We start from the raw sequence: 25,749 nt of genomic DNA, 5'->3' as shown, positions 1-25,749 counted from the left end.
TCTCCTGGGGGTGTCTCAAAATTGCAGGGGTGGTTTGAATTCATATCATCCAAAGGCCCCGCGGGCACAGCATCCGCTCACAGGCACACACAGATGTACACGCACAGCAGCGGTCAACAGAGCAGGGCTGAGGGGAGCCACGGGGCAGTTTGAAATGAAAGGACTTAAAGAAAAAAAAAGAGGAGACAAGTGAAAAAACAAAACCAAAACCACTCCCCATACAATACTGTTAATAAATCAGCGATTCTCCACAAGTGTGCGGCGCGCGCGTGCGCGCGCGCACACACACACACACACACACACACACACACTTAAATAATAAAGTGACACATTCCAGCCCCGCTGGCAGCAGTGTTGCCAGAGGTGGATTTTAACCGACAGTTCACCAGTTCCCTCCTCAATCTGGACAGAAGCCTGTGGGTGCAGTGCCTGAGTGCTTGGCTGCTGAGAGGTGGGTGGTTTGAACCCACCAGCTGCCCGGAAGGAGCAATCCAAGGAGGTCTGCTTCCGTCGGAAAGCCTCTGGGAGCTCTGCCCTGTCCTACGGGCCGGCCCTTGTGTCGGCATGGACTCCACAGACAAACAAAGCAAGGGAGAGAAGAAAACAAACCCAGCGCGGTTCTCCTCTTGACCAGAGAGCTGCTCAGAGGCCACAGGGGTCGCCTTACCCAGCCCACGACCACTGCCCACTCCCTTTCTCGGTTCTGCTCGCACCTTGCTGAGTCCAGGTGAGCACGGGACTGGCCCAGACCCAGGAGAGGTGAGCTCTCCATCATGCAAAAACAAACAAACAAACAAACACAAAAGGCGGCCCCGGGGGTGGGGGGGGTTCGAAGCCCTGACAGGAGATACAGCACGCCAGGATCCTGGCCGGCAGCTGGCAGCTCTGCAGAGGCAGGATGGCCCCCACGCTGGCCTGGGATTGCCCAGTGGTTTTTGACGAGGAGGCTGGGAGACCCCTGACCCACCTCCCCCCACACACTTCTGCCGGTGGACAAGGAAGCCCTGCAGAGTGGGGCTGTGACCCACTGCCACCTCTGTAGCCAGTTCTCAGGGCCCAGGGCCCTTCTTCAGTCAAAGGGCACAGGGCACAGGGGAGTTTAAGGCACACAGCAAGCAATCGATGCAACAGAAGAGGGGCTTCAGGAGCTCTGCCGGTACAGAGGGCTGTGGGGGGGCCTCTCCTTCAGGATGCCGCCACTCGGAAAAGCTGGACTCCCCGAGGTATGGTCTCTCTGAGGGGAAGTGGCAATGGAAACTGGGAGGTGGGGGGGAACGGGTCGCCCAGCGGAGTGGCGGGGAAGACTAAGGTACAACAAGAGAGTGGAGGCTGCCATGGCTCACGGTGCAGCAGAGGGTCCCAGGCCACTCCACCAAGGGGGCTGCTGGGAAGTCCCACCATGCCTCTTGGGGCTGGTGAGAGCTCTGCCGGCTGCTATTTTAGAATGCAAGGGGTCTCTCGGGGTCCTCCCCGCTCTTGGATCACTCTGAGGCTCCCTCCTTCCTAGTTCATCCGGAGGGTGGCAGGACGCGGTGCCCCTCCACACGCTTGGCCTCTGTGCCTTGAGCTACTGCTGCTGCCATTGCTGTGTGGCTCCCGGGCTGGCGTGGGGTGTTGGCGGGGAGGGAGGTGAGGGCAGGGTAGAAATGAAAGAAGAAAATACTTAGAAAACGCGGGAAACCACCAGTTCACAACATCAGTCTAACACCAGCCCAGTGGGCTCCTCTGTGGGCCAGAGGCACTGCTCCTTCCGAGGAGGGAGGGTGGACAGCCGCCAGCAGGCTCGACTCTAGCCTCGCCCATCACACCAGAGGCCGGGCCGGGCCTGGGGCTCCGAGGCCCGGACACTTGCAGCCTGATCGGGGACAGGGCTGCCACCTTGCGCCAGGTCCAAAGTCTTGTGCAGCCTCGGAGCAGTCCACTGCACCTCTCTTGAGCGCTCTCCTCGCTCCCACACCTGGTCCTAGGTTTTCTCTTCGCGGTCTGTTTTTCTCCGTGTTATGTTCCTGGGTTTGATTTTCAGAGAGAGTTCCCACAGGGCCTCCTCAGCCAGGTGGTCACTGAAGTCATTGAAGAAGTTGACAATGTCATCGTTTCTCCGGATCTCATAATGCCTGGGGAGGGAAGGTGGTTAGTGAGAACCAGTGTGGACAGAGACCCGCTTGGGTCCACTCAGAGAGGGGCTGCAGTCCCTGCTGGGCAGCTGCCATGAGCAGAGCCCGAAGAGCTGTGGTGACCAGACTCAGCCCTCTGACAGGGTCAGGCCCTGTTGGGATGCTGCCGACCCACACCGAGGGGGGTCGAGGGGCTCATCTGGGAAGCAGGACACTGGCCAGTCCTGACACGAGACAGAGAGCGAGAGCGAGAGGGCACCTTTGCCAGCTGCACGGGGGCAGCTCATCCCGACGCCACCTCTGAGCTGGGTGGGCTGAGCACAAATACACCCAAGAGGCCTGGGCCAAAATGGCCACATCTTACCAAGGCTGAGCCTGGCACTCGGAGGAGATGCCCCCAGCACCCAGAATGTAGGCTGTATGCCAATGCCAGTGCTCTCAAGTGCCCCCCACAGGCTTCCCTGGGCAGAGTGGTGTATTGGGGCCATCTGGAGAAGCCTGGCTCCTCTCTGGTGCACCCTTCCCCCAGACCGCATCTTCTCAGTCCATACTGTGGGCTAGCAGCCGCACCTGGGTGAGTCTGGAGTGAAGCAGGCAGGGGTGGTCTGGCTTCCCACTGCGAGCAGCTGTGAGACCTACCTCTACTAAAACTCATGCCACCGAGTTGATGCTGACCCAAAATGACCCTGCAGGACAGAGTAGAACTGCCCCTGTGGGCTTCTGAGACTGTCACTCTTCCTGGGAGTAAGAAGCCCATTTTCCTCCTTGGAGGGACCGGTGGTTTCAAACTGCCGACTTTGTGGTTAGCAGCCCAATCATAACCACTCTGCCACCAGGGTTCCTGGCCTGAAGTCCCGTTAAGTGGATTCCTCAAGGAGCTCCTTTGGTTCTTTTGGCCCCTGCTACAGACCCCCAAGGGCAGCGTCACTCACGCCTGCTGGAAGCACCGCATGCTGTCAAGGATGTTGAACTGCTGCCACCGTTTGGAGAAGTTCACCTTCCCGTCAATGTAGTCTGGGTTTCCCAGGTGAACGAAGGTGAGGTCCTGCAGGATCAGCCCCCTGGAAGGACCAAGAAGCCCAGTTACCACTCAGACGAGAGCTGGCAGGGCCACCAGGAAAGCTCAAAGGCTGACAAGAGAGGAGGCTGGGGTCTGGGCCTCTGGACTGGCCTGAGCAGCTGCCCAAAGTGAAAGGGCGGCCAAGTTTGGAATGCAGCCACACCTTCTCCTGGTGTGAACCACTCACTCAGGATCTTGGACGGCTGCACTCTGGGAAAGCCAGGAGGCGCTGCAAGGGTCTGCCTGCTGCAGAAGAGCCCCCTCACATCTGTCTGAGTTGTGCATCATCAGCCTGTGGCTGCAGTGTGCACGTGCACAGCTGTGAGCTGCTATGGTAGAATCAGTATTGTCTACCACAAAACCTGCGGGGTGGGGCATTCTCCATACACGGGCAGGGTACGTTGTTTTAAAATGCAAATGAGCTGTGAGGCCGAATGAGCTCTCCCCACTGAGCACTCGGCCTGAGGGTGACACTCAGGGAGTGGGGTGGGGGTGGGGTAGCTGTGGATTCTGTGAAGGGAAAACCCACACGAGCTCAGTGTGGGCAGAAAACTAGGAAGCAGGAGGGGCAAAGGCCGCAGAGAGATCTGTGTCTTCAAGAGCCAAGCCCTCCAGGTAGCCCCACCCTGCGCTGCATTGCACCAAGCACTCGGCCCTGGGACACTGCGGAGCCTGCCACCGCTCCCCGGAGATTATCATGGTCTTATTACGGGCCCTGGTAAGAGCTGTGAGGCCAGCACCAGCTTAGATCCCGAGATATTCAGGAGTCCATGGGCTCCTCCCCCAAGACACCCAGGGTTTACTCCACTCCAAGGCCCAGGCTGTGGGAAATGGCCTTTGACCTCCTTCCCATCAAGTGTTCTTGGGATTCCTGGGGGAACTGCCAGCTCTGAGGAGCACTGGACCCAGCAGGATGCCTGCCCCTTGTGGGGAAGAGGAGGCTGCCTAACACTGATGCCCAGCAGAGCACAGGCGGAAAGGAAATGAGCAGGTGGGCAGGACTGTCGGCTTCAATACCACTCCTAGGAGCATGGCTTAGCCTGAGAGTGAACAGAGGAGAGAGAAGTACAAGTGTCTTAGCTAGAACCCCTGAAGGGATGGTTGCTCTGAGCAGGTCCATGTGTACCCCACTGAGCAACAGAGAGAGATCCAGGCCGGGGTGGGGGTGGGGGTGCAGGGCTGGGAAGGTGCTACTCACAGGTACGGGATGCAGGGGGGCTCCACCTCAGAGAGGGCGGCCCGGTAGGCCCGGAAGGAGGAAGAGCTGTCAATCAATGTGCAGTACTCGGCCAGGCCCTGGGCAGGGCAGGACAGTTCCGTGAGTGTTGGAACAATACCCAGTGCCCTACTCTGACTAACTGACCCCCTACCTTCTGCCCCACTCACTAGAGTGCACACACTGTTCCCTGGGCCGCCAGGTCTGGCTCCTTTCCCGTGAGGACCTTTTCAGTAGAAACCCCAAAGAGTTCTGGGTCAGATTCTGCCCTGAGCATGCGGCCGCTGGAGGGAGAAGGGCTTGGTGAGGAAGCCACGCTCCTCCGCCACGCTGCAGCTGGGCTCAAAGCCTCTCTCCTTTGCTGCTCAGTCCTCAGAGCTCAGCCAAGCCCAGGGCCTGGGGCGGGGGGGTGGGGGGGGGTTCGCCTTGGCAGTGCTGACAGACACCTCACTTCCCGCTTGTGGAGCCGCCTGTGCTCCAGCCTCTTCCCCTGCCCCGCTCTGCTCCCACTGATGGCCACGTCCTCCAATGGGCCAGCCCCTCTGTGAAGCACTGCTTTCCAACAGGTCCTGTGCAGCTCCGTGAGAACCTGAGGGCCCAGCAACCTGGCTTGCCTCCCCAAGGAGCATCTTCCCCCGAGGAGGAAAGCCCCATGCTCTGTCCTCCTTGGTGGGAATTCCCTTCCCTTCCCAGGAAATGGGGCATCCTTCAGGTTTCCGTATGAGGGGCTTCTACAGAAAGATAATCCCTCCCGCCCCCGCCCGGGTCAGACAACCGCAGCATCTGCTCTCAGCACCCCATCCTGGTTTTCAGCATGGGTTTTGTCTGTTCCCTAACCGGATCTGGCCCACAGCCAGCCCCTCCGAAGCAGGGGCTGATGGGGCGTGCAGGGAAAGAAGCTGTGTGTGGTGACATCACAGCCCAGATGCCCCACTGAGGCCTGACCATCAGAGATGAGTAGAGGAAAGTGTAGCATGGGCCATTCAGTGGTTTGGTGGCAGAGCAGGGACACCCACCCCGCCCCAGCACAGTCCGCTGCAGCTAGCTTGCCCGGGTGCCAGGCGGGCTCACCTCGGAGGTCTGCTTCTGCCACTCCAGCCTGCGGATGGGCGCCGAGTCCAGCGCAGAGAGGATGGCCAGGTAGGAGTTGAAGTTGTTGAGCTTCCTTAAGTGCTGTGGAGAGAGGCGAGGCGGCATGAGGTGGTGTGTGGCAGCCCCAGGGCTGGGGAGGGCTGGGAGCAGTTACCTTCATGATCTTGATGAACTTCAGAAGCAGCCGCTCCCTGTCCTGGGCCTTCTCCTGCAGCATGATGATGGACCGAACCCTGCAATGGGCGCGAGCAGACGCAGCACACTGAGCTGGCAAGAGACCCTCAGGGCTGGCCCTGCACCAGGCCTGCACACTGACACCATGTAGACCAGTCCACACTCCAGAGCCTGTAGCACCCCAGAGTCAGAGGCCAGAGGCCACCGGGAAGTCTCGGGCCACTGACACACAACAACATGAACAGTGGCACCTCAATTCAGTGGACAGTGGGAGGCTGTGGAGGAGCGAAGCAGAGCCTTTCCTGACAAATGGTGACCCCAGACATCTCTGGGGCCAGAGAAAGCCACTCACCAGGCCTCCAGACTGGCCTGGAGGAGCTGAGCTGGCACGTGGGGGAAGGAAACAGCGGCCAGGTCCTCCAGAGCTGGCTCCCTGGGTGCCAGGGAAGTGTGAAGCAGAGGCAGCGTGGTGGCCCCAGTGGCCTGTGTGTCACTGCCAGGCTCACGGAAGGGAAGGGCCGCCCTCCGCTTTGTCCCAGCAGTCCTGTAGAAGGGCCCCTGCCCTCATCTTTCAAACCCAGGGCTCTGGCCACGTGTGGGCCACAGCCTATCATTGGTTAATGCCCAGCTTAGAACCCATGGAAAATGCAGGGGCAGAAAAAACAAGTTTTTTTAAAAAAGGCACCGGTGGTTCTGCAAAGACCCCACCCCCACCCCACCCAGCACGCAACCAGAGCTTCCCCTTTCAGCAGGGGCTGCGGTTTGAGACACAGCCTTTCCTGAGCTCTGTGATGGGCGACGACAGCTGAGTGGGAGCTTCCTGGGGGGAGGGGGGCTGATAACTCCCACCCCCCGCGACCACTGCTCAGCCAGCAGCCTCAGAACATTCTAAAAATGTGCAGCCTCTCTCCTGGGGGAGAGACAGTGGGTCATGTGTAGGGTGGGCTATGTGGCACCTTGAGACTTCAAGCAGGTTATTTAATGCCAGGAGGCTGGCATACTTTTTTGACTTTCAGGTACCAAAGAACTAAAGGATAAATAAAGTCTTAATAAAGCCCATGTCTGTGCTAATTGCTTTTGTCCTGCAGGCAGATTTAGTGTGAGGTTCATTCCTGACAGAGGGACTGGCTACAGACAGTGCAGGCTGGCACACAGTCCCCCCAGGCCCCTGCTGTCTATGGGAGACATTTCTAATCAATCCTGACACTTCCCTGCTGAGACACGCAGCGGGTCTGTCCTCGCTCTCTGCCTGCAGGGGCTCAGGCTGGGCTCTGAGGGAATGCGGCTGCAGCAGCCCCTGCTTACCAGTAGGACATGTTGTTGAAGTGCTCAGTGAACTGGGTCAGGTTGGGGCTCTTCTCTTCATTTTGCTCCTTTGCCCAGAGCAAAACCTCAGGTATCTGGGGAAGGAAAGCAGCTGGGCGTATCTGGAGTCACCTGGCTTTCCTCTGGGAAAAGCCCCAGGGCCCTGCCCACTCAACACCATACCTCTATCTTATAAAAGAGCTCAGCGTCCAGCAGGGTCAGCTGTTCTGCTATCTCGTGGCTGTGAAAGTCGTGCAAGGTCCCTGGCCTAGGAGAGGTGGGAGAACAATGGTCAGGGGGTGAGAGAGGAGACATACCCCAAGTCTCACTCCCTCCAGAAGAGTGGCAACATTAGAGTCTTGCTGACGGTCCCACAGCAGGTTAGCCCCAAGGCCCAGCTGTGAGTATCCTAGACCCGCAGGGGCCTAGGGATAAAGACTCTTGCTCCCAGCCTGACCCCAGTGGTCCAGACCAGGGAGATGACTGTGGAAATGGAGATGGTGCCATGTATCTGAGCTAACCCGCTCAATGCATCAAGAAGCTGCCCAGTCAGCCAGTGTTTACACCTGGAATGAGAGCTCCCCCTGGGAGTGGGCAGAAGGGAGCCGGCAACAGACCTGAACCTTTACACAGAATCTCAGAAATATTCTGGCTGGGACAGTGCAGTTGGGCTAGAACGAACGATAACCCTACTTGTTAGTGCCCCACCAGTTGGGAACTTGTGATTGATTTCCTGTCCTTTTAAACCCCTCCCCTGCCCTGCCACCTGGTAAGGTCATTAATTATACAAACCATACCCCTCACCCCAAAGAAGATCCCCCTCACGGGGGACCTGTGGGTCTGTGCCAGAGGCATCTCATTGCCGGGTCTTGGGGCAGGGGGTAGGAGGTGAGGTCCAGGGGCTGGGAAGGCAGGAGGGATACAGGGGCTGCTACTGAGGGAACCCTTCTTGCTAGGTCGCTGCTGCTCACCTGGCTGCTACTCCACGGGCGGCCAGGGGCTGGTCGGAGTTGGCACACCTGAGTAACTTCTTCTGGTCCACCTTGTCCAGGATGTTCTTGCGCAGCACGCGGGCCAGGCTGAGCTCTCCATTGCACACCAAGCGGAAGACCAGCTCCATTAGCAGCTTCAAGATCTCCTCGGTCAGCTCCACCAGGCTAAGGGCCAAAGGGACACAGGTGAGACGGGCCCTCGGGGCTCAGGAGAAGTACCACCAGCCCCTGGGAACTAACAGGTCAAATGCCAAATTCCATTGGCAACCTCTCTTGGGCAGAGAGCAGGAGGGGAGTCCATGGAAGGTTCTGCCTAGAACGCCGAGTGTGCCGCCGTCACCTACAGGCGCAGGCTCTGTGAAGACAGGGCCTTTTTGTTCACCGTGGGCCCTCTAAACCCATGCAAGGGGCCAGCTCAGTATACACGAGGGGGCTTCCAATAATTCGTGGGAAAAAGGAGTGAAAGGTCATGGCATGCTCCCATGAACTTTCTGAAGCCCTTGTCTGCTGAGAGACAGGCACTGCTCAGGAGGGCACAGCTGCTGCCTCCAGCCAATACTTCGGGTGGCGACAAGCAGGAGACAGGGCTTCCCTGGGCAGTGCTAGCCCCGGCCAGGGTGCAGCTCCCAAGGAAGTCTGGGGCCAGGCTGGAGGAGGTGGGGCTGAGAATTCCTCCCCTCCAGGGACTAAGGTGGGACAAGTGCTGGCTCCCCCAGGTGAGAGGGTCCTGTCCACCCCAGGATCCCGCTGGCAGAAGTACTCACCATAGCTCATCCACCACTCGAACTAGCACGAAGAACGTGTTCTTGCTGACACGCGTCTTGAAGGTGTCGGCGAAGGGAGAAAATTTCTCATATGTGCAGCAGAGGTTAAAGAAATGGCCGCGTCTCAAGTGGTGGGCAGGAGAACGAGGGACAGACTACCAGCTACTATTTCCAGGTGGCTTACCATGTGCCAGGCACCCCACCCACCAGGTCAGGCTTCCTCAGCTGCTCACAGAGCCCCGGGATGCCCAATGACTGTGCAAGGGCTGGGGCTGGCTGGAAATTGGGATGATGAGGTCACTACCACCTGACCCCGAGTCTGCACCCACCACTGCCTCTCCTCTGCACCTCCTGGTTTCCTGTGAGCCTCAGGCCAGAGAAGTTCAGTGTCCCACAGTGACAGGGAGAACTGCTCCCTAGGGTTCTGAGGCTGTAACTCTCTACAGGAGCAGACGGCTTCCTCCTTCCCTGCATAGTGGCTGGTGGGCTTGAACAACTGACCTTTGAGTCTGCCACCCAACACTCACCCTCAGTGCCACTAGAGTCCCTTATGGTAAAAGTGATCAAAACAGAACACCCTCAGAGATACACGTGCAAATCAGGTGTCAGCCTCCACACTTGCCTGGGCTGATACTCTACGACTGTTCTGTGCACAGCTACGTAGCTACTGGCAGCTTCTGTAGGAGTCTCCCTGACCCTGTGGCCACTTGTGGTTGCTCTCCCAGGAGACGGCACCCCAGGTACCTGCTAATGCTGCCCCAGAGCACACTTGTGCTTGCCTCCTCCAGTGACCCTTCACCACCTCAGGACCTTAGCTCTCCCCTGGGGCCCACCCTGCACTGCATCCTGCTTGCTCTCCAGTGGCCTGTGACTTCCTGTGTCACAGTATTCAGCATTTACGAGCCAGCATGCCCTGGCGTTAGTTGCTACATGTCCACTAATGTGACCTGACGCATGGGGGCAGGGCAGAGGCGAAGAGCGTGAGTGTGTTTGCACATGCTAGCCATCCTCTGAGGTCAACATCTTGGCCTCCATGAGCTGGAGTCTCCTCCAACACACAGTTGGCAATCATCGTGGAACCGAGACCAGGGCGGAGGCTGTGTGGGACTATGTGCCAGTGCTTAGGGCCGTGCCTGGGGCCAGGGCATTTTCAAGAAGTGCAAAATTCTCTTCCTGAGCCTGGTGTGTGAGTGGGTCCTGTGAGTGACAGAATACCCGAAGCTGGAGGAAATCTAAGTCTCTGGAAAGGAGAACTTTCCACGTCAGACAGGAAATCTAGTGGGCAGGGCAAAGGCCGAAAGAGAAATGAGGTGTAGTAACAAAATTGGGGAGAACCCAAAGTGGCAGCAGTTTCCCAGTAGATGGCAGTGGTGGACTGTGATTGGGGGTGGGGGTGGGCAGAGGGGCCCAAGGCAGTCAAACAGAACCTTGGATCCCAGGAAGAGACTACAGGAGTCCACCCAAGCTCACTGGAGCTCCCTGGGCGCTCTAGCAGGAAGCGCTTTGATCAACACGTGGCCCTGCGGGGCAGTTCTGGCAGAGGTGGTAGGGGCTGCAGCTGGGGCCATGTGTGACTGCCCACTGCTGGCTCTGCTGGTATCTGGAGGTGGCTGTTCTTGAGTCTGTTCGTCTGGACTGTGATTCCCTAGTCTCACATACTTTGCTGCCTGTCACCCCAACACCCCGGTCAAGCGGCAGCCCTGAGGACTGTCCACCGACAGAGATGAGCACGTGCTGCTGACCTCTGAAGTGGTCTGCACACCCCCTCCTTCGCCAAGATGTGGAGTCACCTGGGATAACCAGTCCCACCAGTCAGCACAAGGCTTGTACTGCAGGAACTTGATATAATCTCACAACCCTTTCACACCCAAGGCAAGTGGGGCGCAGAGAGGAAGCCTCACCCAAAGCTTCAGAGCTGGAAAATGGCAGAGAGGGGTGCACACCCTGGTCTGTTGGGCTCCAATGGCCCCACAGCAATCACACTGCTACCCAGATGACCTGCTGGCCTCTTGGCAGGAGGTCTGCGGCAGAGCACCAGGAAGGATATCTGTACTGCAACTTCTTGATGAGCTCCTCGGGGGTGATGAAGGTCCGGTAGGTCGTCAAGAAGGCTTCACAGTACAACACCAAGTCTAGATGGAAGAACAAAAGAAGCTCATTCGTCAAGGTGCAGGGGGCCGGGCAGCCCTGAGCCAGAGAGGCAGGTGAGGCAGTGGCAAGAGCAGGGGTTGGGAGCCAACTCTGGTATCATCTGCCTGTATCCCCTAGAGAGATACCAGCCTTCGCAGGATCTAGCTTCACATCTTTCAAATAAGAGGGCGAACCAAGCCAGCAAAAGCAAAAGGGTTTCATTTTGCAAGCACCTTCCACTTGACTGATGCAGCTGCCTTGGGAATGAGGGTGCAGTGGACATTCTGAGGTTAGGGCTAGCCCCAGTGGGAAAGAGAACTGCAATTGATTAGCAATGTCTGCCACTGGCAAGGGAAAAACCCGGCAGCAAGCTCACTCCAGATATTTACTTCTTCTGGATCACACAGAAAAATTTCTATCTGTTCTAAGAACTGATGAGTCAAAGGATCATAATCACTGTATTCAGGACACTTTTCAGAAACTTCATAGAAAATGTGTGATGAAGAAAAAACTATCAATGGATCTCTCTCTAAACTGGTGGTGAGAAGGGTGTAGGAGGCCTGGTAGGGGATGATGAAGGGTAATGTAATGGAGAGGAATTACTGAAACTCAAATGAAGGCTGAGTATGATAGTGGGACAAGAGGAAAGTCAGAAGAAATGGAAAGAGCTACGAGGCAAAGGGCATTTATAGAGGTCTAAATAAAGGCATGTACATGTGTAAATATATTTATATATGAGGATGGGGTAATAGAATTATGTGCATATATTTATAGGTCTTGTATTTAGGTAGCAGATGGACATTGGGCCTCCACTCAAGTACTCCCTCAATATAAGAATACTTAGTTCTATTAAACTGGCATTTCATGATGCTCACCTTCCCGACACAATTGCTGAAGACAAAGCGGGTGCATAAGCAAATGTGGTGAAGAAAGCTGATGGTGCCTGGCTATCAAAAGATATAGCGTCTGGGGTCTTAAAGGCTTGAAGGTAAACAAGCGGCCATCTAGCTCAGAAGCAACAAAGCCTACTTGGAAGAAGCACACCAGCCTGGGTGATCACAAGGGTGTCGAAGGGATGAGGTATCAGGCATCAAAAAATCTTATCACTGTGAATGAGGGGCAGTGCGGAGTGGGGACCCAAAGCCCATCTGTAGGCAACTGGAAATCCCCTTATGGACGGGTCACGGGGAGGAGAAGAGCCAATCAGGGTGTAGTGTAGCAATGATGAAACATACAACTTTCCTCTAGTTCCTAAATGCTTCTGCCTTACAAATCTGGCTAGACCAGAGGATGTACACTGGTACAGATAGGAACTGGAAACACAGGGAATCCAGGGCAGATGATCCCTTCAGGACTAGTGGTGAGAGTGGTGATACCGGGAGGGTGGAGGGAGGGTGTGGTGGAAAGGGGGAACCTATTACAAGGCTCTACATGTGACCTCCTCCCTGGGAGACAAGACAACAAACAAGTGGGTGAAGGGAGACATTGGACAGTGTAAGATATGACAAAATAATAATTTATAAATTATCAGGGTTCCTGAGGGAGGGGAGAGTGGGGAGGGACGGGGAAAAATGAGGAGCTGATGCCAGAGGCTTATGTGGAGAGCAAATGTTTTGAGAATGATGAGGGTAAGGAATGTACAAATGTGCTTCATATCATTGATGTATGCATGGATTGTGATAAGAATTGTATGAGCCCCAATAAAGTGATTAAAAAAATAAAAGAAAGAAAATAAAGCTCAAATCAAGACTAGTTCTCCGCAGTGACAGGGCTGGACAACAAGAGCATGTGACATGAGAACCAGTAAAACGCAGTAAAATGTGCGAAAAGCCATCCTTTAGAAGTAACGATCAGACTAAAAGACACACAAAAGCCCGCGCCATCCTGGAAAGCAGTGGCAACTAGCGGGAAGACAGACGGGAGTGTCTGTCTCATGTGGAGTTTGTCTGGATCCCCAGTCAAACATTAAAATGATTTTTTTTTTTAAAGAGAGAGATGACAGAGTCTGTGGAGAGTCAGTCTCAGCTGCCAGCCAGGCTGTGAGAGGCTCCCTGACTCCGGCCGCCACCTGCTCCAGATCGGGGCCTCTTCCCGGCACAGCCCCTCCTCTCCTACAGGATTGAGCCTTGGAATGACAGCTGGTGGGCTAGTGTAGAGTCTACCCTCCAGGATGGAAGAGACACCCCCGGTTTCCTTCTTGGGGTGCTGAGTGGAGCAGTTCTAAGCTAGGGGCGAGCACCTCATCCGGTAACAACTGAGACCACAGCTAGTACACCGGCATTTCCTGACAGAGCAGGGGTCCTGTCAGGAGTCTCTGTATTGGAACACATGAATGAAACCTGGTCTGGGAGGGCAGGGACAGTGCGATGGGTGCTGCCCCAGGAGGGGCGCGAGAAGCTACCCAGGTAGCATTTTCACTGCCGCCGTCTCCTCCCACGTGCCATCCAGCCCTCGTTTCTGGAGCACTCACGGGGAGCCAAGCTTTGTAGCTCTGTAGCCGTCACTCTCTTCGGACAAGCCTGTGGGGTGCACACACCTCAAGACCACAGGGTTAGCTGGTCTCCTGATGCTCCCCCTTCCAGCAGGACCAGGAGACAGCAGAGAAGTGAGAGGGAGCTGGATGCCAGGAGACAGCAGTGGGTGGGCCTCTCTGACCACAGATCAAAGGCCACTCTGATGAGGGCCTTTCCTGTACCTTTCCTGTCCGTCTCAGTTGCATGGACCAGCAAGATGTCCCCAGACCCTCCACGCACGTCCGGTCCATCATCGCCCTGCAAAAAACAGGGGAGAGGTGGCTGTGAGGCAGGACACAGAACAGGCCAGCTCACTAACGAAGGTGCCGACAAGGCCCCCGTTCCCCTGCCAGCATGACTGGGCAATGGACAAGCCTGAGCTGCCCAGGTAATGTGGGCACCAAGCACACATCATGCCTCTGAGGGCCAAGAGGCTCAGGGGAAATGGTGCCATCCGACCTTTCCCGGCTCACCAGTCCAGGGGGCAGAGAGGAGACGTTCCCTCATACGGGGATGGTGGGGCCTGTGGGTCCTTCATCCTCCCTCAACCCCAGCACGACGGTGGAAAAAAAGCAAGACTATTCCATATTATGTTCATGACCTCAAGTTGCCCTCCATCTAAATCCCTGCTTCCCAGGGTGGGGAGCAGTCACTTGTAACTCTATCATGGATTCTTCCATAGGGTTCTTGCGATAGTTTATTGTGCCAGCCTAGCCGATAAACACAAGTAGGATTAACTGAAGGGCAGAGGGATAAATGGCTTGCTTGTTCTGTGCCTCAGTTTAAAGGGGTACACTACCTGTGGGATGTCTAGCCTGTGGACTGTGTCACTGTAAGGTGAGGTCCCTTCAAGCCCACACGATTAGATTGTTCATCTCTGGAATGCTAGTGTCTCACTGCTTTATAATTTAACTGTTAATTTCTTGTATTATCTATCTGTATATAATTTAACGGTTCATTTCTTGAATTATATATCTATCTTTATAAATATATTTATATATAATTACTAGCAATTTGGTTTGTCTCTCTAGAGAACCCTGTCCAATACATTTCTTCAAGAAAATATTGCAACTACACCCGGCATTCCTCATGTGATCACTGACCACTGCCTGCCACGAAAGGGGAAAGTCTTCCTTTCAATGGAGGCAAACCGAGGTATGACCTTGTCAACAGGCCTGGAGTTAAGAGAGTTGGCAGCCGGGCACAGAGAGAAGCACCGACCACCAGCCTGGGTGTGCCTGTCATTGGGAAGCAAAGGTATCCAACTCCTGCAGCACCCTTGTGTGTGCAGTGCGTGCTCTGGGAGACACACTTGCCCCTGGCCCGGGGTGTTTGGCTTACACAAGACCGAGGCAAAGCTTCTGGGCCAGGGAGACCATCCAGATGAGGCCCTAATGGTGCCCCAGCATTCACAGCCACAGGGTCACTTAAACCAGACCCGGAACACCAAGGCAACTGTTGGGAGACGTACACTACTGCAGATTAGGACCACCAGATTGGTTCAGGGCCCTCTGACCACTTTGGATGGGGTATGGTTCATGACTGTGAGGCCCTAGCAGTCCAATTTCTGTCAAGAGTACGCCCCGGCAAGTTCCCGAGGGCGAGGTGGCCCCTTTCTGGCTGGCCAGGGTAGTAGTAGTGCCCCATGTGGGCATTTGCAATTCTAGGAGCATCTCGAATTTCCAGCAGGGGCTGAGGATCATGAAACATCACTTCTAGGGAGAGGAGGTCAGTGCCCAAGAGCCCCTGCCTGTATGGTGAGGGACAGCTCTTCCCCGAGTGTTCTCTGCATAGTGAGGCTGGCTCAACCCACCTGCCCATGTGCATGCACGTGATGGAAGTGGGGCCCAGCAGCACAGTCACTTCCCCGGGGGTGGCCCCGGCTGTTTCGTGAAGCGTCCCTCTGTCTGCAGTTGCATGGCAGAAGGAAGACCATAAGCTGTCAGGCAGCCTTCTCTGCTAGTGACGGGTTTGGGCATGGCTTTTCCCCAGTGCAGCTCTTGGTTCAAGGCACAGAGGGGCAAAATGCTGCATCCATGCCTGAACTGTCTTAAATGGATTGTGTCTCCCATGCTGAACTTGAAGGGTGTTACCTTAGTAATATAACACTGCCCTGTGTTCCATGAGGGTGTGCCACGGGCAGGCTGTGTGCTGAGCACTTTACATGGATACGTTCTCATAATGACTCCAAGACTCCCACCATGTGAGGCTTTGGACGAGTCATGTAACTTGCCCAGTGTTGCTCTTAGTAGGCTGAGGAGAAGGGCAGCACATGTCCTTGGAGTCATTTCTTCATGGGTCAGTGTAGAGGAGTCACAGCTCGGGCCCGCCTCTTGGGAGCACTGGGTTTGTTCTGTGTGGCCCACGTCCACATCCCATTCTCCTCTAAGCTCTCTACGCCCCACTTCATGGGGCCAGGGTCCGCAGAATCAGAACCTGTCAAGTCCTTACCTCTTGCTTGAGTGTCAACCTTGCCATAATTTCATTGTGGTCAATCAGGGACAGCTCATCCACTTCCTCCTCTGACTGAGCGACCTCCAGGGCATCTGGTGACGTGGGTGTCCTGGAAGGAGAAGTGGTTTGGGTTGCAAGTGGCAGAGCGGGGCCTCGCTGGGCTCCTACACGGAGACAGTGTGTCCGAGATATGAGCAGAGCTTCTCTGGTTCCCTGACTCACAGCTAAAATCCGAAGCACAGACATGCCTCCTAACCCATCACAGCAGGACAGCAGGACAGAGCCAGAGTGAGAGCTGGTTTCTAACTCAGGTGCCAGCCAGCTCTGTGACTGGGGGCATTTTCTACTCTCTGCACGTTCCATATAAAAGTGAAGGGAGTAAAGCAGGAGGCTAAGAAGCTTGCATTGAGTGAGTTACATAACAAAGTGACGGGGTCAAACCATTCTTTGCCAAGGCCCACTGTACCAGGGGGTGTCAAATAATGTGGAAAAATGGAAGCATGTGGGGAGGCTGCCTAGCCTGGGGCATTCTAGGGCACAGAGTGGAAGTTTGAATTGATACCTTGTTTTTTTCTCCTAAAAAATTAAACGCAACCCCTCCTTCCAAACCCAACAAAAAACAACTTCAAACAAACCCACCGCCATCAAGTTGACGTGGACACACAGCAAGTCTGTAAGGCAGCGGTTCTCAACCTTCCTCAGGCTGTAGTGACCCCCAACCATACAATTATTTTCGTTGTCACTTCATAACTGTAATTTTGCTACTGTTATGAATCGGGCGACCCCTGTGAAAGGGTCATTAGACCCCCCAAAGAGGTCGTGACCCACAGGTTGAGAACCGTTGCTGTGAGGGGTCTCAGCGACTGTAAACCTTTGTGGCACTAGCCAGCCTCATCTTTGTCCGTAGGAGTGGGGGGGGGGGTAGATAACCAAATGCCTAAAGCACAGTACGCCCAAGGCTCCTCTGGTCTCCTGTCCCAAAAAAACCAGCCCCCATCTTCACTGCCCCGAGCTGATGCTGATTCAAAGATCTGTCCTCTCTGGCTGCCTATCATCCTATACATTCTTAGGGTCCTATGGCACTGATTAGCTTTGTGGAAGCAGGCCACATATACAGCCCTGATCATCTGACACAAAAGCTGCGCCTTCAGTCAGAGAACACTGACAGGCACTGGCAGAACTGTCTTCGCCTTGGGATGATCCATCCTGCCACACATCTTGTCCATGTTGGCCTGGGGCTCAGCCTTGTGGGGAGAGGGTTTGCTCTCAGTAATTGTTTCTAACAAGTCAATGTGTTTCCCCTTCTGCTTTCTTCATGAGGACCAGCTGCAACTCTCGAAATGACACTTTTGAGCCCAAAGAAGCCAGGAGAGAAATCACTGCTTTTGCTTGGCTCATACAGACCTTGGCCGCTGTGTGTGAACCACAGGAAACCGCCAGTCTTAGCTTTAGACTTGGGAAAACCTCGGGCAGGGCAGATTCACGTGGACGGCTCCAGAGAGGGCCTCAAGAGGCTCTCATGAAAATGATCCCCCTTTCTTTGCCTTTCCCCTGCTACTTTCGCCCCCTTTTCTACTGATGGTGCTTAGACCTGACTTAGCTCTCTCACAGACACTGCCCGGCTCTGTGGAGCGCAGCCAAGGCTACAGAGGTAGCTAAAGTCACTGCAGGCAGTTAGGCGGGCGGAGTTGGTGATACTGCACATTCTATTCAGTAATGGCATATTGTGAAAAATGACTACTTACTTTTAAACTTGGGAGCCCTGGTGGCGTATTGGGTTATGTGTTAGCCTGCTAACTGCAAGGCCAGCAGTTCAACTCCACCAGCCCCTCCAAGGGAGGAAGATGAGGTGCTGTACTCCATAACAAATTACAATCTATGAAACCCACTGGGACAGTCTGACTGTCCTGTAGGGTTGCTGTGAGTCAGAAACGACTTGCTGGCAGTGAAGAGTCCTCAACCCAGTAGGGTGTGGCTTCTGCACATGTTGAGGAAATATCGTAAGAAACAGATAACAACCGAGAGCAACACACTGTTCTCGATGGCTCTTTAGTCAAGAGACTAAGCCGGCCATGCCAGGAACTGTGGGAGAACTGGCCATGGAGTCCACATGAGAGGCGCTGATGACATTATCTTCTTCATAGAGAAAGGGGCCACTACTGATCGCGCGTCAGCAACAACCTGGAGGAGCCAGAGGAGCCCTGCTGGACCGCCTCCTCGGGTGGACAGGGCTGTCACAAGATCAGTTTCTAGGTTTGGTCATCGGATTGTGATTTTATAACTAGGGAGGATTAAAAACATTTTTAGAAAAGAGGCAAGCTGAACTATTTTGGGTCAAAGTGTCACAATCCCTGTAACTTACTTTCAATTGGTTTAGAAATAGATGCGTCGACCCCCCTACTCACTGCCATCGAGTTGACTCTCACTCAGAGCGACCCTCCAGGACAGAGGAGAACTGCCCACCCTTGTGGGTTTCGGAGGCTGCACATCTTTACAAGAGCAGCCGGTGGTTTCCAACTGCTGACCTCGTGGTCAGCACCCAACTCATAACTCATTACGCCACTAGAGCTCCTTAGAGACTACACACATATCTAAGAACCTGCCCAAGAAATCGTTGGGGCAGGGGACTTTTACACTCGCTCATTACACAACATCTCGGCAGAGTCTGAGGAAGGCTGGCTTGGCATGTGTACGTGTACGGGGAGGTCTTCATGAGTGATGGCAGGCTACGTACAACCTTGAAGGATGAAGGTCTGTGAGGGGCGGTCAGTGATTGTTTTTTGCCTCGGGTGGGCATTACTTAGACAATTCAGACCTGTCTGGCACCCCGGGGGCAGAGGTGGCACAGGCCGTCCTCACTGGAGGGCTGCGGAGGGTTCTCACCTACCTTTCTCCGCTGGCTCGCTGTTCCTTCCCGGATGTGCTGCCCATTGAGGATGAGTCTTTGGGGTGCCCGTCTTTCACAGCTGGTGATTCCTGAAACAAGAGCGTGTGGATTTGGCAGGCGCCCATGCTGGGCGGGCCCTGCCTTCCTAGCATTCCTGCTTGCAAATGACTTCTGAGTGCAACTTTCTAGGGCTCAACTGGAGATGTGAACAAGTGCACGGGATGACTGTGGATAAATGCACAGAAGACACAAGGCTCTCTGAACACTAGCATCTTGTCTTTGCAGAGAAAGGGGCCACTACTGATCGCACTGTCAGCTACAACCTGGAGGAAGCCTGCTCGACCACCTCCTGGGGTAGGGAGGGCTGTCACAAGAACTGCTACCTGACTGAAGCTCAGCTAGGTACACTCGCTCTCACCTGATCTTACAAAGGCCTCGCCCTCACCCCCACATCACACACAGGGCACAGAGGTTGAGAGAAGGTCCTGCCCAGGACCACATCACTGGTAAATGGTAGAGCCCGGACTTGAACCCTGAGTTAGTTCCAAAACTCTGCCTTAACCACTGTACTGCTGTCATGCAGTAAAACTTTGCTGACTCTTGAGTTCAAGTTCAGTTTTCAGTACTGTCATGCTGAGTGAGCCACAGCAATTCAAGACCCCCCGTGAGCCAGATCCCAGTTAAAAGTCTCACAGGGTCCAGTGCATGTGTGCAGACCCCCTCTGCTCGGCCTCACTCGCTCTCAGGACTGGGCTGATACTGCTCAATGACACCCTGGCCCTCGCACTTCTGGTGTGCCCCCACGGCAGAAAAGGAGACCGGGGCAGCAGGAGAACAGGGGACACTGTCAGCGGAGGGCATTTGCGGCAAAGACAAAGGCAGTGCTGTCATTAGTCGCCCGTAGAGGGGAAGCATGGGAAGTGTGCCTGGTTGGAGACTCTATGGCACTGGGGCTGTACTGGGTGATGCTGGGGCATAGGTCCCTAAAGGTGATGGGAAAGCTGGCTTAGCTCCCCAGCAGTTGGGGACACCCCACTGGAGGGAAAATTCCTCAGTGTGTCACAATTGCCACGGTCTGAAGTTGAGTCTGTTATGTAGACATCAAGGAGCTTATGAGGATCCTACTATGGGCAGTCTTAACGGGGTGCTTCCGTTCTTAGAGGCTGGGCCCTTGGGGTGAGTGACTGAGGAGGACGGGAGTTCCCGTGGCAGCTCCCCGTCAAGTTGGCGGTGGGGCATTCCTTTTGCAGCTTTGAAACCTGCTCATGTTTCACGGCAGCGAGGCCTGCAGCATGAACAGCTCAACACAACTGTGGAAGGTCGGAGATAGCACAATACCACGAGGAGGAGGATGTCAAACACGTAGTTCTTCACTCTTACGAGGGATGGAGGCATAAACATGGCAGGGGCTAAGTTTGGAAGCAATCCCACAGGAGTGATGGAGGGCAGTGAGGAGGAACAGGAAACCAGGGATGGGAAGGCTTGAAGCTCCTCATTCTGGGCGAGGGGTACAAGATGGAGCCCAGCACTGGAGACTGGGATGGAGAGAAATCCTACAGGGAGAGCAGGGGACATGGCCATGGCTGCTCCTTATAGGTTTCCAGAAGGCCTATCCTGCCAACTACACACACTGAAGCGGAAGCGAAGGGAAGACCACCAGGAAGCAAGTTCTTTCCCTGTGGAGCAGAGCTGACTTCCTACAGGCTGCGGGAGCTGGTCTGCTCCTGGCTGGGCTGCTCAGCCAAACAGAACGCAGGTGCAAGGGCAGCAGCCCCAGGAGACCAGGGGCACAATGGCATCCAGGCCACATGCACAAGGGAGGCAGCCAGTGCTGGACGATGAGGCTGCGCCCTCCTGCCGAGGGCTACTTACTCCTCGAGGGTGAGGGTGCTCCTCGCTGCGCTGGCCAGAGGAGTACAGATTGACATATTCACCCTCACCAGCTTCCTCACTGGCGCTTTCACTCTAGGGCAGACGGGGTGAGAGGAAACACTCATGCGACAGGCCCTCTCCTCAGTCCTCCAGGCTCCGAGAGGGCAGCCAGAAGGCTGGCCCCAACCCAGACACTCCTCTCTCTATAGGGGCTTACGGCTCCAGAGAGCAGAGTTGCCTCTACTCTAGAGGGGCTCAAGTTTCCTGCTGGCTCTTCTCCAATGACACTGAGGCCCATCCAAGCCTCCAGGGACAGTATAGTAAGGCACAGTGGGTCTATCCTGCAGTGCCATGGGGGATGGTGACAAAGGTCTGAGAAAGCAAGTGGCAGCACACCAAAGTCGCTCTGCACCCTGCAAAACCAGACCCCACCTGCTTATGTGTCTCTGCCCACCTAAGCGCCCACCTCCACCTGCAACTGATGTGTTCCTGTGCAGAGATGAAATCCTACCGGCAAATTAACAGACTGGGAAGCAGGCCCTGGATCACTGGTACCACATACAATTCACTATGCAATTTCCTTGGGAAACGGTCTCTGCCACTTTCAAAGGCCTGTTTACACAAACACAGGAGAATTTTGTGTTTTCTATCTCCCCATAATTGTCTCCAAATGGTTACCAGCTCATCTGCCCCTAATGTATCAGACTCCAAGTTTGCTGGGAGCTCGGTAGGAAGGTTCAACCACTACTTTTCCTTTCCACCTTCCACGCGGGCCAGGTCTAATACTGCTGAAATGAGCTCATGACTGCTATGAGGGGGACAGGGAGGACAGGTGTCTTCCAAAAACAGTGGCGCTGCTGTTTAAACCATGTGAAGGTGCGTTTTGGTTTTTGAGTTCTCACCGAAGGCGTCTGGGGCGAGTCAGTGAAAGAGGTTTCAGGAGGAAGGCAGACAGTGTTCCCGTGAAAGCTGTTCTCCTGACAGGATGAAAGGGGCCCGTCCACGGTGTTGGATGGCGGGCTGGCTACAGCTGGCACCACTAAGTCAGAGCTCTGAGACTGGTGGACAGGCGGGAAATGTGGAGAGGAAGAGGAGGCAGACGGAAGGAAAGGTGGCACGGAAGCTTGGTTGTGAGGCACGAAATCCTGGGAGTAGGACCTAAACACAGATTTATACTACAGATTCAAAGTGGCACGCACCACGCACGCACACACGCACACACACGAGATGGGAAGAAAGCAGACAAAAGAAGAAGTGATTAGATTAGCTGTGGCTGAGCAGTGACATTGTTTACAGTGGCCCTACCAAGAGATCATGCCAATCAACTCCCCCTCCTTGGGGCCCAACGGGCCCTGAAGCCCCTCCCACCCGACCTGATGCTTCCTCCCTAGTCCTAGCCAGTGCTGCCCCTGGTGCCTAAAAGGTAGAGTATGGAGAGTGACTCCCTAATCGCCCTCCCCCACCATTTATTGCACAAAACCCATCCAACCCATTGCCATCGAGCGGATTCTGACTCCCAGTCGGTCTCTGAGGCTGTGCATCTTTATGGGAGGGAGCAGACAGCCTGACCTTTTTTTGTGCAGTGGCTGGTGGAAGCTCACAGTGTAATGCTTACATGACAGCACCGCCAGGGTACATGGAGCATATCATCTGCTTTGTCAGAAAATCAACTTGATCTAACCCTGGCCTTTTTGCTCTTTCAAGAATCTCATGATTACATGAAAAGGGAACAGCTACCTGACTGGAGCCCGGGTGCCATAGTGGTTACCTGTCTGGCTGCTAATTGGAAGGTTGGTTGTTTGAAACTACCATCTTATCCTCAGGAGAAAGACGGGCTTTCTACTCTCATAAAGAGTTCCAGTCTCGGGACCCCACAGGGGCAGTTCTACTCTGTCCTATAGGGTCACTATGAGTCAGCATCAACTTGATGGCAGTGCGTTTGGCTTTGGTGTTAGCCAGTGACCTGTTCATATTTACTCATTTTGAATCTTTTAGGTCAAGTTCTTTGGTTTTCTCCCTTTAAAGTCAAACATGGCAATCTTTATTAAATATTGTAAGCTATTGCAGAGCCTCGTGGAAGGGAAGAACATAGGCATTTAAAAAACTGGTTGGCAGACCTGTGCTACCCAATTGCCAATGATTTCTATTAGCTTAGACCCCTTCCCAGCTCAATTTTTCTTATTTTAACTAATGAGTTTTCAAACATTTCTGATGCTAGCTGGGAACCATAGACTCGACTCCTCTAAATTCTCACCAAAGAGACAAAATTAAGGTCAGGGAAATCACAACGAACCCGTCATGGCTTCTTAGATTTTGAAGGGTTCATTGGGCCTGGGCTTGCTCTACCCTGGAGGAGTGACAGAGAGAGTGGCTCTGGACCCCCTGGCCGCCAAGGTGGGATCTGATAGTGCATTGTGCTCTGTGAAAGTCCACTGTAAACTGTTGCTGGGAAATAGGAGCAGAGCCTGGATGAGGTCCTGTCTGAAGCACTCGCTGGGCATACTTGCCCATGGTGGACACTGGAACTTGACTCAAGACCAACCCAACAAATTGTGCACAAGTGCACACCCAACTGTGCCTGCATTTGCTGTTGTGCAGGATGTACAGATTCCATGGAAACAAGGGAGAATGATACCTTTTAACTTGATGAGAGTACTGCCAGTGTTGGCCCGCCATCCAGCTGGGCTGGCAATGGCAGCCCCTTCTTGGCAGGGCTGAGCCGATCCAAAGCTCTCAGCCCAGCCCCTCCTTGGTGATGCCGAGGCTCCCTCCTTCTTGGGGTTCCAGTGGCTATTGCTCTGTCTGGTCCAGTACTCCAGGTAACTACTTGGTCTTATACTTGCTCATATATATTTTATGCCCACCCCAACCTCACAAGGTCCTCATAGCTAAGCCCAGTAGACAGTTAAATGAATTAGTGTATGTATCATAATCTGGGACATGTACTGTTGACCTACAAGCACCAGATGCCTTGACACCTGCTGGAAATTAAGTTCCAACCACCAACATTCCTGTTTTCCAGAAAAGCTCAGTGAGACATCTCTGGCTCAGTACTGCATCACCCAGAGGCCTGTGGTATGCTGCACATTTGGTTTAACTTTGGGGTTCTCTGCTTCACCTCTGGAGGAGGTACACCTGTAGTGCGGCTCTTTCATTGGCTAGAGGCTCACAGAGGAGGCAGTGAGTGGAGTGCACTGGCGGGATCGGGGATGGACGGCACGTGGGCCTCAGAGGAAACGCCGAGAACTCCCATCATCCTGCTTCTGTTGGTGGCTGAGGGTCTCAGACCTCATTCCCTAATCGCAGGCCAGGCTGGGCCATGACATTTGCTGATACTCTGTCCTTGCCCAGGAAGCCACCTACTTCTTGCCCTCTATTCATGCCCACCTGGTTCAGATTCACATGAAATGCCTGCTCTCTCTGGAGTCCAGACACAGTCCACAGGAGCTCTGGGGTATACTAGGTCATGCTTTGGCAACAAACCCCAGGAGGCCTGCTCAACTGACCAGCTGCTCTGAGGACCACAGATGAGGCTGTATGTTGCTGTAAAGCAGTGCTGTAAACCTTCCTAACACCGAGACCCTTTCATACAATTCCTCAGGGGGTGGTGACCCCCAACCATAAAGTTATTTTCGTTTTTACTTCATCACTGTCATGAATCGGGTGACCCCTGTGAAAGGGTCTCACAGGTTGAGAACTGCTGCTGTAAAGGTTTATAGCCTAGAAAACCCCAGGGAGTGGTTCTACTCTGCCCTATAGGGTGACGATGAATCAGAATCGACTCAATGGCAGTGCTTTTTGTGGGACACTATCTTCCTTGCCCCCCCCACAGACTAGCCCCTCCTACCACCACTGTGCATTTACACAGTACTTAAGCAGCCCTGTAATAATGAATTCTTTAGCATGTGACATATGTAGGTATGTTCATACATGTATACACACCTGCCATAATCACAAACATTCAATTTGAGAGCTATCTCCCTACCGGCCAGATGACCTTTTTAATAGATTTTGACTTGACTACTTCAGGAGAAGGGACTTGGGCCCCATGGGTGTCTTTTTGGGTGGTGGTACAGTATGGCTGTTAACAAGGTGACCAGACGTCCCGATTTTTAACAATTTTTCCTGCATCCCATGGTGTTTTAAAAAAGTTCCAAATTTTGGAAAGAATGCACGACAAGCTAGGGTATATGGTTTTCGGCTGCCATGTGGCTATTTCGCCAAGATTCGAGCTTTATCAATGGTGTCCTGTTTTACCAATGTTAAAATCTGGTCACCTTATGCAGCTAAGATGGCATGTTCCCAGACAGACTTGGACTCAGATCCTCCGCCTTCCCTGTGTGCCCTTGGGCAAGCTCTTGAGCTTCCAGTTTATCCTGAAACAGTTGGAAGTGACAAGGCTTCTCCAAGAGACTCAGTGAACTAACTCAGCGTGAGTCTTTCCTGAGAGAGACCACCTACCTACATCAGCTGGTCTCATTTGCCCACCAATATACCAGTCTAGGGGCTACTCTGAACCAGTAGTGCTCAGGGTCCAGCCTGGACTTGGCTCTTAACAGAGGACTGCTCCGTATTTGCCAAATGGAGAAATCCTTAGGAATGAAGTCCATTACTGTTTGCCTAGACATCGAGCGGATTCCGACTCACAGCAGTCCCAGAGGTTAGGGCAGAACTGCCATGTTTCTGAGGCTCTCAGTCTTTACAAGACTGCAACTCTTTCCGGAAGTAGAAGCCAGACCTTTCTCTCTAGGAGTGAGTGGTTGGTGGTTTTGAACTGCTGACCTTGCAATTTGCCTAAAACCGTAACCATTGCCCCACTGGGCTCTTTTGCCTGGGACATGGGAGCATTGTAATTCTGTAATGTGGCAGGGTAACTGACAAGGGTCACTCACTGCTCAGGCTCCCATGCACAGTGCAAGACTAGGGTCAGAGATCAACAAGGGTGTGAGCTAAGTGTGTGTGTGTGTGTGTGTGTGTGTGTGTGTAGGTTCCGATAACAAATCTCTTGGACCAAGGGTCTTGGCCGCCCCGCCCTTCCCCTTCCTCCAGCTCCGGTATTTAAGCTATGCAGTCACACTGGGACCAGGGCCAACCCCTGACTGTACCTTCCAGGGGGTGGGAAGCTCAGTGAATGCTCTTTCCTCACAGGAAAGGCTACTGGAGCCCTCTCCTCAGC

At 54.2% G+C, this 25,749-nt stretch overlaps 1 protein-coding gene across 4 annotated transcripts in view; it reads right to left on the bottom strand.

Annotated features, from left to right (window-relative positions):
- Nucleotides 1-213: 213 nt before the first annotated feature.
- RAPGEF1 (Rap guanine nucleotide exchange factor 1) overlaps nt 214-25,749 on the bottom strand; it is a 162,168-nt gene continuing 136,632 nt past the window's right edge. For 2 of the 4 annotated variants that reach the window (XM_075560592.1, XM_075560593.1), the window contains 15 exons: nt 21,483-21,748; nt 20,574-20,658; nt 18,702-18,790; nt 15,812-15,923; nt 13,543-13,618; nt 10,765-10,849; nt 8,718-8,810; nt 7,933-8,118; nt 7,145-7,229; nt 6,962-7,056; nt 5,637-5,715; nt 5,462-5,563; nt 4,373-4,470; nt 3,047-3,175; nt 214-2,114 (listed from right to left, as the gene is read on the bottom strand). In XM_075560592.1, the coding sequence (XP_075416707.1) occupies nt 1,964-2,114; nt 3,047-3,175; nt 4,373-4,470; nt 5,462-5,563; nt 5,637-5,715; nt 6,962-7,056; nt 7,145-7,229; nt 7,933-8,118; nt 8,718-8,810; nt 10,765-10,849; nt 13,543-13,618; nt 15,812-15,923; nt 18,702-18,790; nt 20,574-20,658; nt 21,483-21,748 (1,731 nt within the window). In that variant the 3' untranslated portion in view covers nt 214-1,963. The remainder of the gene's footprint in view (nt 2,115-3,046; nt 3,176-4,372; nt 4,471-5,461; nt 5,564-5,636; nt 5,716-6,961; nt 7,057-7,144; nt 7,230-7,932; nt 8,119-8,717; nt 8,811-10,764; nt 10,850-13,542; nt 13,619-15,811; nt 15,924-18,701; nt 18,791-20,573; nt 20,659-21,482; nt 21,749-25,749) is intronic. The other 2 variants (XM_075560589.1, XM_075560590.1) reach the window with 1 other exon arrangement.

This window comes from Tenrec ecaudatus, chromosome 10 (genome assembly GCF_050624435.1).
Source record: "Tenrec ecaudatus isolate mTenEca1 chromosome 10, mTenEca1.hap1, whole genome shotgun sequence".
Lineage (NCBI taxonomy): Eukaryota > Metazoa > Chordata > Mammalia > Afrosoricida > Tenrecidae > Tenrec > Tenrec ecaudatus.
This window is presented reverse-complemented; position numbering and strand designations above follow the sequence as displayed.